The following is a 15,702-nucleotide window of genomic DNA, read 5'->3' as shown; positions in this document are numbered from 1 at the left end:
TTTAGAGACCTCAAACAAGACATGTCCCCTTCTTAGTCCTGCCTTGGTGCAGGGGACTGGACTAGAAGACCTAGCGAGGTGCCTTCCACTCCTCCATTTCTATGAGTCTTGCAGCCTCAGTTTCTCCATCTGCAACATGGGAATAAAAAGCTTGTGAACTGTCATTAACCATGGGAAAACAGGTGGGCTAGGGGCTATAGTGAGACAACCTTGGCTGGGGCCACCCCAGCATGGCACAGCCTGGTCGTCTTCCCTGTGGGGGGCGAGAAGCTGTGAGATAGTGGCTCTTCTGCAGCCCGGGAGGATGGTGACGCAGCAGCCAGGGTGTGGATGGCCTTTCAGGTGATCAACCCAAGGCCTGAGCTGCTTCTGAAGCCGGGGTCCCATTTCCCAGCATTCAGTGTGTGTGCGTTGGGGGGTGAAGAATGGGGGGGGGGGCTTGTTCCACAGCACTGTGGCCTCCCTGGCCGCGTGCCCCTGGCAGAGCCCATGCTGCAGGAGCGGTGTTAGCATTCGGCGCTGTCCTTGGACCGACCTTGCAGCTGAGCTACATGGAGGCTGCTGTGGACAAGTTCTGCGCACATTAGCGACGGGCTGATGCTGCTCCTGCAGCCGGCTGGACTCAGCTGAGGGTGGGAACCAGGGCGGGGGATATTAGAACACAGAATTGCATGGATCCTGAGGGCTGAGAGGAGGGGGGAGAGCCGAGTGTCACAGTGTGCAAGGGCCTGGACAGGACTGGATATTAATGACCTTCCTTGGCTGAGATAACACGCGCCAGATAAGGCAGCCTGCTAAAAGCTTGGGTGAGCAGAGATGAGGGGGGAATTGGATAAAGGGCCCACCAAAGCAAATGGGTGTTAATAAGCCTGAGAAGCCATTAGGAACAAGAGCCATGTTAATCACCCTTCACTTCCTCAGGCCAGAGATTACAGCTGGTGCATTGTTTTTCTTGTCCTGCTGGAAGAACCAAATTGAAAAAGATGGGAGGAGAGTCGGACTAGTCCCTCAGCTTTTCTAAAGGGGTGGGGGCGGGGGGGACGGGACGGGATCCCCAGTGGAGATGGGTGCATTTGGCCGTGAAGCTGCAGGCCCAGGAGTTAAGGCTCAACTTTCCTTTGTGCTGGCGATGCCATGAATCCCCACGCCGGCTGGATGCTGCCTTAGCGCGCAGTGGCGTTACCCCGCGGGGAGCACACCAAACGCCAGGCTGGAATGTTCCAAGGTGCTGGACCGAGGGGTGTGGGTTTGAAATGTCTGCCCTCAGGGTTTGCAGTTTGGTTCAATGGCTCTCAGCCCCTCCCGCCATACAAATAGTTCCTGCACCCTGGAAGTTGGTGCCCAGCTCATAGGACCTGAGGCAAGACTTAGGGAAGAGTTTCTGGCCTGGGAGGTCAGATGAGGCATCACATCTGGCCTTGGCATCTAGGACCCTTAGGTCTATAGGAGGGGGTGAGACTAGCCACGGGGGGGTGGGGAGACAGAGAGAGAATGTGTGTGTGGGGGGGGGGGGGAATAGTGCCACCCTGTGCAGGTGGAGGATAAAGATGGTCTTGGACCAGTGGGGACTAAAACACATAACGCCATTGCAGTGGGCTGGGCAGCTCGGCGCAAAGAGCAGCGCGATCCGGCCTGCGGCTTTCTTTAGATACAAAAATCCTCAAAATGAGGCTGTTTCAATCTTAATGTCTCCACCTGGCAACAGAGCTGGAGAGAAATGCAGCAGGGCGGTCCCAGCTGTCCCCCGCTTCTGACAGCGTACCCTACCGTGCCCGTGGCTGAGAGAGGCCAGGACTGGAGTAGCTAGGCATGCCCCTTCCCTGCTCCCTACAGCACCTCCTCCTGGGAAAGGCTGCAGCTGGGGTTGCTCCTCTCCAGAGCCAGCACCCCAGTGGGAGAGGAGCCACTGTGAGCACCCTGCCAGGCTGGGAGAGAGGGCCTTGATTTCTCTGCAATGCACTTGGAACTGTTGCAGCAAGCCTGGGGTGAGGAGCGGGGTTGAAAAGGGGGTAGGGGATAGACAGAAGCAGGGGCAGCCGGCTGGAGTGGAGACGAGGCGAGGAGAAGGCCAATGGGAATGCGACAGGCAGCAGCGAAAAGAGGACGGACTCCTGCGTAGCTCTGCCAGGGCTGTCATGTTTATTGCACAGGATGGTCTGGATGAAAAAAAAGTGGATTCTCCGACGGAAACAGGTGCCAGTGACACAATCCAGCCGTCTCCATAGCTACAGGGCGCTTTGATTGGCTTTTGGCACCACGAGTTCCGTTATCGGTTATACATTCAACATGAAAGGCGCAAGGATGCTAGGAATACAGGCTTTAGCACACACAGCTCACCTGCCTCTGCCTTCGAAAAGGTACCGGCTGCACGTTAGCGTAATAAGGATATTAGTAAGTAGTATCGATAATAAGAAACACGTTGACCGTTTGTCCGCTCCTCGCCTTGGCCGCTGTGGATCAGACGTCGAGGATTAAACGCCTCAGCGCCGGCCAGGCGTGACACAAATTCTACTCACCAGGACAAGGGGTTGTGCTGGCCCTGTCCCCCAACTCATCAGTGCCGGGACAGGGCTTGCTTTCCGACAAGCCTCTTCCAGGAGGTCACAGCCCCCGCGGGCTGGAGTCTGCTGCCCCAGCTTTTGCTTTTAAAAATGCCTAAAAATGGATATTGTGTTTAATCACTCCCATCACCATTAGCCATCAGTGCCACCTGCCCCGGCGTAGTCCTAAGAGAACCAGGCATAAAAGAATTCATACACAAAGCACTAACGCACCTTGGCAACAAACTCAAATCAAAGGCGAGAAAAACACTAAAAGGATCGTCCCCTTCCTAAAAGCTCAACTCCTGCTGGCCTAGAAAAACAGATGCTCTTCCTCCAACGCCCAAGTCAATCCCAGCACTTTGCACCGGACATTAAGAAACCTCCTGGGGACTGTGCTCTTCAGATCCCCTTTAAGGGGAGAAAAATTATCACCTGCTTCAGCTCAGGTGAACCAACCGGAGTCTGAGATTCCAGGGAACATGTACTGTAGGGAGCCTTCACAAAATGCAGAAGGATGGATACCCCAGCTCTTCCCGGTCTCTGGCTCTAAGGAGGGGAGGGGCTGTGCTGTAAGTAAGTCCAGGCAACCCGGCAGTAAGTCCAAGTGCAGCTGCACCAGGCATCGTTTGCTTTACCTTCTGCATCTCCCCTCCCCACGGCGTCTTACCTGGGAGGAATCCAGGTAACACAAGAGATGGGGTGGTATGAGCCCCTTCTCCCCTAGGCTGAGCTGGCTTTGGCAGTCTGGCCCCTACCTCAGCGGTGCAGTTTAGAACAACACCAGGGGGGCAGAACACGTTTAGGGTCCCTCGTAGCAGGGGAGCGGGTGGGGCAAGGCCTGGTGCCTGCTCTGGTGGGAGTCAGATATAGGCTGATTTATCACACACCTCTCTGAGTGGCACCTTGAGTTAGTTCTGTCTCCCCTAGGGAGGCCAGCCTTGAGAAATGGGGGCAGGGGGGCCTGGAAAGCAGCAGTCCTGATGCCTCCTAGGGTGGGAAATCAGTGAGCATGAGATCTTCCCCCTAACAGCTGTGGCAGCTGAATTCCAGCCCTGTACATGGAGGGAGGGAGAGACACCCCCCCGCACACACACATGCCCAGAGCTAATTCCTCCTTCCTCCTCCCCCCGCCCAAGCCCTCAACCAGATTCTGCTCCCCCGCAACAACCCCTACCTTCCAGATGTGGACCATGCGGCGCCTCCCCACACATGCAGACGCACACGGGACGAAAGACGCACACAGCATGCCCAATGGCAAGAGACACATGCAGACACCACAGACCCTGGGTGGTGCTAAACACTGTGAGGCAGCTGGAAGGGTAGGGGCAGGAGCCCATGCTGAATTGCATCTGGTCCTGCCAAGATGTGGTAACCCGCCCAACCATACACGCCCTGCACTTCAGCTACAGAGATGGGCCCAAGCTGCTAAATTCAGACCCAAGCTCTCCCAAGTTGGGTGTTTGGCTGTGGAGGGAAAGGGGGGGTCTTTTGACCCTGCCTCTAATGCTGTCCCCTTGGCTGGTGTAGCCCCCAGATCGAGGGGCTGATGGGAAGTGGGGGCCCACTGCCAACCCACTCTGGATTCATCATTAACCAAGCCCTAGCCCCAATTCCCCCACCCCTCATTTCCTTTCTTATTAAGCTAACGGGCATTTTGCTCCCCCCAGCACGACAGAAGCTCGCTCGGGAATTTGCTTTTGTAGGACAAAGCAGGAGCTGCCGGTGAAAGAGGCTTTGCCCTGAATGCCCTGCACCCCACACACAGCCCCAGCAGCCTGCAGGCCAGGGGCCAGGCTAGGGGCCGAGTAGGATTTGTGTCCTGTGGCCTGGCACAATTATTGCCGTGATGAGGGTGGCAGGAGGGAATGGACGATGCTCACCGGGCCCGGCGCTTTCCGTTTCAATATTGCACTTGAAAAACAAACAGCCGCCCAGGTTGCAAAGTGCCAATGTCAAGAGGGGGCAGCCACCCACGGAGAGGGTGCCCAGCCACCTCCTGGAGCCTGCCTGCCCTCTCTGCTCTGCCAGGAGTTCCCAAAGCCAACCCTCTCCTCTTAGCATCCCCGACCCTCTCATGCCCAGGTCTCACTTACCTTCAGTGTCACGGAGCAGCCTCTCGTAGAGGCTGGTATGTGAATTGATCGTACTGCAGGGACAGCAGGGAAGGGATCCAGATGCAGATCCTGCAAGGGGCTGAGCACACGACTCTCCCGCCACTGCAGTGCCAGAATCACAGAGGGGGCACGTGGGGCCCACCGATATAGAGAGATCAGAGCAAGTTTGCCCTAGGACCCTCCCATGGGAAAGGGGGTGTTAATCAGTGCCCAAGTGGGCTGGCTCCAGGCCTTCAACTGTTCTCAGTGTGCGTCCTGTTGTCTGCAGGAGCCAGCTGGGATGCAGGTGCCAGGCAGCCGTGCCCTGGGAAGGTGAGGAGACGGGCCAGCAGAGCGCAGGGATGCTAATGGATAATAATACTTTGCCCATCTCTGTTGCAAGGCTTGCAAAGCACTTTAGTTCCCAACCCCTCGTGCGGTCACGTAGGTAAGTATTATTATCCCCATTTTACAGATGGAGAAAACCGAGGCACAGAGAGGTGAGGCGACTTGCCCAAAGCCACACAGCGAGTCGGTCCAGAGCCAGGGACTAGACCACCCAGTCCCTCGCTCTGCCCTTTAAACTATGTGGGGGGAGGATGGGAGAAGAAGGGGAAAAGGGGCGGGTGTTGAGCAGCTTGACATTGATTTTTCTATTAAAAACATAGAAAACATTCAGCGAGCGAGATGTGACCTGGGGCCTCCTGGCCAGGTGGCCCCTTCCTAGGCCCCCGGGCCAGGCAGCAGAGGCTGGAAGCCGCTCCTTGGAACAGAGCGAGGGAGGTGTAAGCAAAGGCATGAGGGAGCCTGATTGGACCCTGGGGGCGGGCAGGGGGAAGACCCAGGCTGGGAGTGGGGCTAGGGTTTGCACTAGTCCCTGGGGAAGGAGATCCCCTCCTCCCTGCCTCTGACGCCAAAGGGGTGGGGATGAGGCGAGGCGCCGTGGAGGGAGCAGAGAGGGGCCAGGGCATGAGGCAGGGACGATAGGATGAGGTGTGGGGGGGTGGCGAGGCAGAGGCGTCCAGCCCCAAGGGCTAGTCCAGCAAGGGCAGAGGAAGTGGCAGCCCCAGGACGCGCCTGTCCTCACGGGCCTTTGCAGACAGAACCACACGGCCACGGTGCCCGTCCCCTTCCAAATCCTCCCCCCCCCCCACGCCCCGGCATCCCTGCGTGTGGCACAAGGGACGGGCTCAGGCTCACGTTGGACACAGGCCGGTGCCAGGAGGCAGAACACACTGGGTGGGGAACTTGGCGGGGCCTGGCAGGGCACAGCCCCCTCCGGCTACTCCTCCCTATCCTGCCAGGCCCCGGGGTGTGTGTGTGTATATATATATATATATATAATATACAGATTTCATAATCAAGAGATTAACTAGTTATGGCTTCTATGGTGCAGTCAGTGGATTCGGATGGACGATGCTCTTCACACGGGCAGTGGCAGCGAGCAATGGGTCTGGACTTTGGTCATAGACTATTCATCGGGGCGTGTGGGAGGCTCGATGGGATCTCCCCCGGCCCAGGGAAGGGCAGGGGGCCTCCGCCCACGCCTCTCCGGGCACAGCGTGTGGTAGCGATGCCCGGCTGCTGTGCTCTGTACAGAAGGGGGGGCAGGCCCCCGCTGGATCAGAGGCCCCGGCTGCAGGTTTCGAGTCAGGGGGTGGCGACCCCCACGCTCATTAACCCTTTGATTTCCACTCCCCTAGGGAGTGAGCCAGGGCGGGGCCTTCGCCAGTTGGAAACAAGCAGGCGGGAGCGTGGAGACAGGGTGGAGATTGCAGCTGCTTGGCAGCCCCACCGTTACCCTGCTACCCGGGATGAGCGGGCCTGGAGCAAAGGTCACAAGTTGGAAGAGAGCCTGGATTTGGCCGGGTCCGAGTCGGGGGCACTGACCACCGAATCCTTCCGGGCGCCGCTCGAGTCCTGCTGGCTGCCGGCTGCCCCCGCGTAGACAGAGCCCGTGGACATCTGGTGGGATAGGGCCACGCGGGGCGGCACCGCCCCTCTGAGCCCGGCCTGGGGGCCCGAGCCAGGGGAGGCCGAAGCCTGGACCCCGGCCACGGAGGTGCTGGACTCGTGGGCCGAGGGCGGAGGGCTCTGGGTCATGGTCTGCGAGACCCCGTGAGGCAGGGAGGGCTGCGAGGCTGACAACGGCCTCGACTCCTCGCTCAGGCTGCTCGTGTGCAGGGCCTGCGTGCTTTTGTGGACGGCCAGCCGCTGGGGAGAGCCAGGAGCCGTCTGCTGAGTCAGGGAGAGCTGGGAGCCCGACTGACCCGGGGCGGCGTACGGGAACGTCCGGCTGGCCCGGGGGCTTTGGGTCGGAGGGCTGGACACCACCGAGGCGAAGGGGCCGGTGGAGGGGGGCCGGGGGGGCGGCTGCTGCTGCGGCGACAGCTTCTGCTGCTGGAGCAGCACCGGGGAGATGGAGAAGGGGCCGGGGACGCCCTGGGCAAACTGCAGGCGCCGCATCATCCTGGGCGAACCGAGGGCCACGGAGCTCACCAGGGGGCTGGCCATCTGGGGGCAGAAGCTCATGGCGACAGCCTGCTGCAGGGAGGCAATGGCCGAGGTCACCTGGGGCTGGGCGGGCGCGTAGACGGCCGTGTGGTGCTGCAGCTCTGCCTGCTGCACCATCTCCCGGTCGTACTTGACGATCTCCTGGATGATCTCGTTCTCCTGGTTGTTGAAGACCCCGGAGTTCAGGTCGTGCTGGACCTTGTGCAGCAGGATGGAGTTCTTCTTCCCTGCGGGGTGGGGAAGGGGAAAAAGGGGCGGGGGGGGTTAGTCACATCCCCATCGTTGTCCTCCTGCGCGCGGTCCCCGCAGCCCGGCCCTTTATCCCGCCCTGACCCCTCTCCATGCGTCGCTCGCATTGCCACAGCCAGCGTCACAGGGCAGCCATGTGCCTCCCTGTGTCCGGACCTTCTCCGCCCCGCGACGGGTTTGATGGCTGTAGCTGGGTAACGTTAACGGCTCCCCAGCCACGGCAGACGCCGCAGTCCTGGCACCCTATGTGGCACGATATTTTTCAGACAGTTTATTCGATGAAAAGTGCCGTTCGGGTCGACCCCAAACTGGTCGTGAATTTGCTGTGAATCGTTCGGCCGATGACAAAAAGGGAGGAGCGGGGAGGGTGCGGCTGCTTCACCGCCCCCTGCGATACCCTTTAGCCCAAGGGTCAGGGAACCCATCAGGGATGTGCGAGAGCCAGGATCAAATCCCAGCTCTGGGCACAGACCTAAAATGAACCTTTTCGAAGGACCGAAACGTCTGGAAAATGTTAGAACTGTCACTGAACAAAAGAATCATCATGTACCCAGCTCTGGCCTATACGTGCTTGGCTCGTCCTCCCTGGGCGGTCCAGGGCTGGTCCTTACAGCCTAGGTTTTAAACGCCCCAGTGACCATAAATCAGCCTTCACCGACAGCCCCTCTCGCAGCCTTTGGCTGCCTCGCTAGCTGATCGGGACGCAGCCCCCAGCAAAGGGAAAATTCCCCTGGCTGCAGGAGAAGAGGCATGGGGGAGTCTCGGCGAGCCAGGACTCCCCTGGGAAGGGTGGGACAGAAAGGAATGGGGCAGGAGGTGAGATTGAAGAGGGATTTGGGGGAGCAAAAAGGAAACTGATGAGCAGGTGTGCACGGCTCCTTAGTCCTCGGGCACCCAGGGCTGTCAATGCCCAGGCTGCCAGCTCTGCAGGACGCCCCTGGGGATCCAAAGAGGGGAAGGAGGCAGGAAACCGGAGGCAGGCAGAGGAGGCTCTCCAAGCCCAGCCTCTGTGAGGAGGGAGCTAATCTAACTGGCCGTTCCCAGCAGGATTTGTGGGGCAATTTTAAAGAGGGAACAAGGCCCTGAGGTCCAACGCCCGACTGAGATCCAGAGAGGTAGCCACCCCTCCCCTGACCTGGGGAGAGAACCCGACACAGATAGCTAGGACTGCAGCCCGCACACCAGCTCATACCCACGCTCTCCCTATTAATGTCTTGTGTCCTCTATCCACCCCCAATGCCTCCCCTTGTCTTTGCTATCACTGCTTCTTCCCACTGGGACATTCTGGTTCCAGGGCAGCCAAACTTCTGCAGAGCTCCTGGAACTCAGCTCCAGAGCAGCAATTGGGCCTTAGGAGTCAGGCCAGAGGCTGTCCCCCAGGTGGGCCCCCTTTCCATCGGAGGCCTGAGCCCAGGAGTTTTTGCACGGGGCCTGGGCAAGCCAGCGTGAGAGGGGATGGGCTCCAGGAGTGTCTCCCCCGCATCGTGTCCCCAGCTCGTGGATCGGACCAGCATCCCTGCCCCCCCCGGTACCTATGCGGTCAAGGCGGTCGATGGCGACGGTCTCGAAGGCCCGTCTCATCATGGGGTGCTCCTCCAGCACCTCGTTGAAGTTATCCACCGAGAGTGAGTAGAGGCGGCAGTAGGTGTCGGCCCGGACGCTGGCCGTGCGGCGGCCCCTCGTCAGCAAACAGATTTCTGGCGGGGGGTGGGTGAGAGGGGGACCAGGACGTTACCATAAAACTGTGCCCGCCATCAGGAGACGTCACACGCTAACACAGCCAGCCTCGCAACCCTCCCGGGAGACACAGGGAGCAGGCGCAGAGAAGGAGCGACCTGGCCAAGTCTGTGGCCCAGCCAAGAATAGAAGCCAGGAGTTCTGGCTCCTGGTCACAGCTTTAAACACTAGCCCACGGCCCCCTCCCGTGGGAACCAAGCGCTGTCCTAGTGGGGCTTGCACAGAAGGCCGCTCCCACTTACCAGGGACGCAGCATCCAGCCTGGCGAATGGCAGTGGCGGCCCGACGCTTGCCATCCCCCCGCAGCAGTGTCCGTGGAATAAGGCCATCGAGCACGGGGGCCTCCCGCGGGCACTCACCTCCGAAGTAGGAGCCGTCCGAGAGCTTCATCTCCTTGTTGCCCTTGGTGAGGACACTCACCACGCCGTGCTGGATGAAGTACATCTTCTTGCCGATGGTGCCTTCGCGGATGATGTAGTCGCCCGGCTGGAAGACCTCGAACTTCAGCTTGGTGAGCATGGCCGTGACGAAGTTGGGGTCCGCGTTGGCAAAGAGGGGCATGGAGGCCACCAGCTTCCGGCAATTGAAGTTCACAATCTCCTATGGGGGATGTGGCGGGCAAGGGGGTGAGTGGGAGGAAGAGACGGACCCAGGTACCGAAAACAAAGGCAGGAGGACAGGAGGTGGGGAGAAGGGGGACCCTCGTTTCCCTCGGACTCCTCCCCCCAGCCTGGCTCTTGGGGTACGGCAGCCCCCGCCTCGCTCTAGGGATGACACCTGCACCCCGGGGGCCTCCTCCAGCCCCCAGAGAGGGCTCCTCACCTCCCGCAGGGGCTCGTTGAGCTCGCCCAGGATGCTGTCCTCATCGAACATCTTGCCCTGGTATCGGTGTTCGTAGTAGTCGTGGATCTTCTGCCGGAAGTCGGCGGGCAGCTTGTGGAAGGACATGTACTGCTCCACTTGCTTGTACTGCCGGGGGGACAAAACCAATCGCAGGCGTTGGGTGCGGCCGCGGGCAGAGAGCCCAAACGTCCCGCACCCCAGCGTTTGGTTCCGGGTCAGCCCATCACAGAGAGCGGGGCTAAAGCAGGATGTCCCAGCAGCCTGGAGGTGTCTGGAGATGGGGCTCGGGCTCAGGGCCTCTCAGTTATTCAGACAGTGTGGGTGGGAGCTCTGTCATCTGGGGCCTTTAGCAGAGATTGGTGCAATCTCAGATCCCGCCCGTCCTGCAAACCCAGGGGCAGCAAAGGCCGGTTCCTACCTGCCCCCGCATCACAGCATCACCCATGGGCACCAAACCACTGGCACCCGGGGAGCTGTGTGTGTGCTGCTGGGTGCTCTTGGGGCCCTGGTCCCTTTGCTGTCAGCTCCAGCCCCACGCCCTGTCCCAACAGCTACGCTCAGAGACACCCCCCTCCCCCCGAGAGAGCCACAAGCAGAGACACTCGTCTTTGCCCATCCACGCTCGCTCCCAGCCAGTGCGGGGCTCCTGCTCCAAGGACTCCAGCCAGCCGTTGGCAGGTCTCTCTGCTCGCCTGACACTCTCCATGGCTGTCTGGCTCCTCCACCCCTGCACGGCCTGTCAAAGTCCCCAGCACATGAGTTCCCAGCCTAGTGGTGGGGGGGAAATTGCTGCTTTTCACCAGCTCACCTTCATCAGAGACACAGCAACAGCACCCGGCTCCCACCTGAGCCTACCCCCCCACCTTCCTTTCTAATGAGCAGCATGGAAGGGGATCATAGATAGCTGGACAGCTACAGATGCAGGAAAGTGAGGTGCGGGCAGCTGAGGAAGGGAAAGGCCAGAGGGGGGTAGAGGGGGCAGAGTTGGAATCCGCTCGGAGAATCAAGGGGTCTTGATGGAGGCTGATGTGCTCAATCAGCAGGTCATTCTAGCTCCAGAGCAGCAGGTCGCTCTAGCTCAGCGAGATGTTTTACATCCAGAGCAGCAGGTGGTTCTAGGTCAGGAAGTTGGTTCTGGGGGTCCCAGCTGGGTAAAGGCTCTGATCAGCGCTTCATTTGTAACCAAAGAGGTGCCAGGGCTCAAGCAATTTTTTTTACTTTCACAAGCTATGCGGCAAACAGAGGCGCCGGGGGCTCTGACCTGCCCGGCCCGGAGACTCCAGGGGCTCTGACCTGCCCGGCCCGGGGGCTCTGACCTGCCCGGCCCGGAGGCTCCGGGGGCTCTGACCTGCCCGGCCCGGAGGCTCTGACCTGCCCGGCCCGGAGGCGCCGGGGGCTCTGACCTGCCCGGCCCGGGGGCTCTGACCTGCCCGGCCCGGAGGCTCTGACCTGCCCGGCCCGGAGGAGCTCAGCCCTGGCAAGCTCTAGCCCAAATTAAGCCTGGGCTGTGATAAAGCAGGAGTTCTCAGCTGCCGTGTGCTAATTTCTTTGACTTTCCCACCTCAGCACCAGAGATGGGGTCACTTTCAGCAAGAATCTGACTGTTTGCTCAACCCCGGGGTCCCAGTGAACTGGGAATACAAGGCCTGAACTCCCCCCCACCCCCACCCCCCCAGCCATTTCTGAACCTCTCCCCCCAGGCTTTTGGGGGGTTGAATCCCAACTTGAAGCTGCACCCCAATCTCCCAGCTTGGCCCCTCTTTCTGCTGTGGGCTGGCACCGTGACCCCCATTGTACCGATGGGGGAAATGGAGAAACAGAGAGCCCCAAGGTTAGACAGCGAGTCAGCAACCCAGGCGTCCGGCCTCCTGCTGGTAAGGAGGCGGGAGAATACGGGGGGGGAGGAAGGTGGATGGGTGTGGGGAGTGGGAGATGGGGCAAGAGCTTGGGGAGTGCAAGGGAGCATGGGGGGAGTTGGGTGGGTGATAGGAGGAGTTTGTATCCACAGCTGAGCTGTCGCCATCCCACGCTGCAGCTCTCTGTAACTGCTGCCCATGAATTCGCTCCCCTCCCTGCCACAGTCCGGCCAGGCCCCTTGGCTGCTGCCTGGCGCTTGGCACAGAGCAGCTGCCTGGGCAGCCTCACTCCATTGCAGCAATTTGCCAGTGTCACTTTCTCAGCTCCGGGGGTGGAGTGGGGAGGTCACCTTGCAGGGAAGAGCCGAGAGCAGCCACCCGGGCCTGGCTGCTCCGCGACACACCAGCCTTGCATCCCGCTCCCTTTGGCAGCTGCTCCAAACTCTAGCAGCCCCGGGAGCCCCGTCTCTCCCTACAGGAGAAACCCATGCAGCGAGGGAGCTTGGTCCCTGGTTCTGGGATGGATGGAGGCAATAGGATGGAGTGAGCTGGAAACACCCTCTGGCAGAGGGACAATCATGGGGGCCAGGGAAGCTCTCCCCACCAGGGTCCCAATTGGCGCTGGCAGGGCACGGCTGCCAGGTAGCGCCCCCCACGCTGCCCCTCCCCGTAGCTAGTGCTCAGTGGTTCTGTCCTTACTGCAGAAACGGTGACTTTTCACAAATGGAAAGATCTAAAGAATCCAGGAAAAGCCAAACCCCGCCCAGCTGGTGCCAGGAATCCAAAACTCCCCCTGTCAGCAAACCCACAGGCCCTGGCCTGGTTTCCACGCTGCGTCCTCCTGACCCGAGCAGTTCAAGGAGTTTGTGTTTTATGCCCGTGTTGAGCTGTAGCCTTGGAGGTACCAGCCCTGGAATCAGTGCAGTAACTGGGCTCTGCTGGGACACTGAGTTCCCCCATCCTGGGGGTACCCAAAACACCACCCCCCTTCCCAACTGTTCCTGCACTGAGCCGGCTGGCACAGCCCCTGTGGCCTGGCCTGGATGGCATAGTTCAACCTGCCTAAGGATAATTCTGTACAACAACAGGACTGGTTTGATGCCACGTAATCCCATTGCCACGGGGTCAGAGAGGAGGGGATGCCTGGAATGGAGCTGCAGGATGCAGGGATTCGACTCCCCGTCATCACTTTATACAAACAAAAGGCAGCATTATTAATGGTTAGAATGGAGGGGCTGAGAGTCAGGACTCCTGGGTTCTCTTCCCAGCTCTGGGAGGGAGTGTGGACTACTGGTTAGAGTAGCGGGGGTTAGGAGCTGGAATTGTTGGGTTCCATTTCCAGCTGTGTAGAAGGACGTGGTTAGAGCAAAGGGACCCGGAGCAGCCACAGTTCCTGGGACCGGTTCTCAGCTGTTCTGGACCCACAGGAGGAGGACACGCAAACCTGCAGGGGTCCTGATGGTAGTGGTGTGGGTGGCCTACAAGCACAAATTAAGCCTCTGACTTGCCTCCAGGTCACTCTGTGATACAGCTGGAAGGGAGCCCAGGAGTCCTAACTCCCAGGTCCCCATTTGAACCACCAGACCTCGCTCCCATCCCAGAGCAGGAAACAGAACCCAGGAGTCCTGACTCCCAGTTGCCCGGTTGACCCACCAGAGCACACTTCTTTCTGCGTGGACACTGTGGGAAGGAAGGGGGGAGGGGGACTATTTATTCAAAGAGCTGAGCTGTGCCCGCAGCCCCGTGCCCCTGAGCAGCTGCCCTTCCACGTCGCTCTGATGCCAGAGCAAAGTCACCACCTCCTCCCCCCCTCCTGGCTCTGGCGCGCACCAAGGACATCCCAGCTTTGTCTCGGCATCTGTGAACAGCCCAGCTCGGTCCTGCACTGGGACTGCAAACGCCTCCGCCTCGACCCATCCCCTCGGGGGCTGGAAAGGCATCCAAACCGAGCCATTGCCAGGGAGACGGGCACTGGGCCGGGGGCAGGAAGCTGGGTGCCCGAGGGGCCGGGAGGGAGAACGCAGTAGAAATGGGGGTGCGGAAGAGGCTCTCTCAGTGGGCCAGATCCTGGAGTCCTCACTAAGGAGCTCAGGATCTGGCCCCTTCTAAAGGACGCTCCGTCTGTGGTGTAAGGCTCGTGGGGCACTCGCCATACAAATGCGGGCCCTCCCACCGAGGGAGGGGTCTGAGCCGTGAGCAGGGCGGTCCGTCTTCCTGAGCAATGCGGGGTGGGCAGGCTCCTCCAATGAGAATCTCCCCCCCCCCCCCCCCGCCACTCCAGGACCCAAGAAGCAGCTGCATCCCTGGCTGCTGGAGGAGTGACTGCCATGCGCGCCCAGCCCCACGGGAGCCCTCAGGATTCCAGGCCTGTCTTGACGAGCTCCCCAAATGCTCCCTGGGGAGGCCATGTTCCGGCAGCGCGGGCTCCCCCGGGACACCGGCTAATGAAGGGAAACGGCAATCTGGTGAGGATGTAAACTCCGGGGTTAGCAGCAGGATGATTAGTCGCCTTGCGGCTCACAGACCTCCTGCCTCTCATAACACAGCCAGGATGGGCCAGCCCCCTGCCCCCACGACACAGCCGGAGCAAAGGGAGATGCAAGTTTTCAAAGCCAAGATCCGTCCCCAAGAATGCCACGCAGCCAAAATTCTCCTGTCTGAACCAGGGGCCATCTGCTGGCGTTTTCCTAAACCTTAGGCCCTGTTAATCCCCCTCTATAATGCCAGGCTGCCTTCAGCCCAGCACTCAGCCTGCATCCCCCCACCCCTGCAATACGACGGTGCAGCCCACAGACCCCGTGGTTGCCCTGGCTCATCTTGCGTGGCCCCGGCTTTGATCAGGATGCCCCATTGCACACTCGGATCTGAAGTCTCAATGGGTTATGCATGTGTTTTAAAGGTAATGGGAGATGCACCTACACTGTGTTATTTAAAAGAGTTGCATCTGGTCAATTGCGCTCTTCCAACACGCCTCTTGGCTCCCTGTTCATATAAGGGCACTGGTTCCCCCTTAATATAACAGCTCAGTTCCTGCACTTGGGGTCATGATTCTGACGATGGCTGGGGCTTGTGTCTCCATGTGCAGGTCTGAATCCCCCTTGAGCTACTGATCCTATTGGAGACACCATCGCTGTCCATGGTCCTGGACTCAGTGCTATTAAGTGGAGATGACTTGAAAGTCTCCCTGTCCAAAGGTACCCTGTTCCACCTCAGAGAAGGATGTTGTCTAAGAGTCAAGAAAACCCTCGCTCAGCACATTCTCTGAAGACAAGGGTTGCTCCCTGGAACTCATTTACAGTGGACTTGAACAGAGTCAAAGTCTATCCACAGTGCAGTAGGACAAAGCCCCAGTTTGCTTCCAGGCACAGACTGCAGCTACAGCAATAAAATACATAATATCCTGTATCCCGAAACGGTGAACACGTGACACCTAGCGATTCAGTTCGCCTCCCCATGCAATGCAGCCACCTCTGGGGTGAAACGGGGGAGCTGTTTGACAACTGCACTGAACATCAGCTTGGAAATGAGGAAAAAAAACCCGCACCCAGCTGAAACCTCAGAGGGGGAATTCAGGGGGCAGAAGGTAATCATCCAGGCAGGAATTCAGCCCAGGCACATGGGCTAACATCCCTGCTCTTTCAGAATTCCCAGGACCTGGGGATCAAGTGAGCAGGGCCTTGATGGGACATTCCATGGGTAGATAGTGCCCCCAGGGCGCAGCATCCCCCACTCCCCAACATGTGGTTTTGGGGCCAACACGGAACAACCTGGGCTCCCCTTGAAGCCAGCTCAGGAGGTGCTCAGCAGCACTGCACAGGATCAGGCCAACACCGGTTCTGTGATCACCATCGGAGGAGGACGTGGTTA

The 15,702-nt window shown here is 59.6% G+C and overlaps 1 protein-coding gene across 1 annotated transcript in view; it reads right to left on the bottom strand.

Annotated features, from left to right (window-relative positions):
* Positions 1 to 2,116: 2,116 nt before the first annotated feature.
* The window catches only part of HCN2 (hyperpolarization activated cyclic nucleotide gated potassium and sodium channel 2), a 44,560-nt gene continuing 30,974 nt past the window's right edge, over positions 2,117 to 15,702 (bottom strand). Inside the window, exons 5-8 of the mRNA XM_048830996.2 lie at positions 9,959 to 10,105; positions 9,496 to 9,736; positions 8,932 to 9,096; positions 2,117 to 7,377 (exon numbers count right to left, since the gene is read on the bottom strand). Of these exons, the coding sequence (XP_048686953.2) occupies positions 6,473 to 7,377; positions 8,932 to 9,096; positions 9,496 to 9,736; positions 9,959 to 10,105 (1,458 nt within the window). The 3' untranslated portion in view covers positions 2,117 to 6,472. The remainder of the gene's footprint in view (positions 7,378 to 8,931; positions 9,097 to 9,495; positions 9,737 to 9,958; positions 10,106 to 15,702) is intronic.

This window comes from Caretta caretta, chromosome 25, assembly GCF_965140235.1.
Source record: "Caretta caretta isolate rCarCar2 chromosome 25, rCarCar1.hap1, whole genome shotgun sequence".
In the NCBI taxonomy this organism is placed as follows: Eukaryota; Metazoa; Chordata; order Testudines; family Cheloniidae; genus Caretta; species Caretta caretta.
Note: the sequence above shows the minus strand (reverse complement) of the source record. Positions and strands in the feature narration are given on the sequence as shown.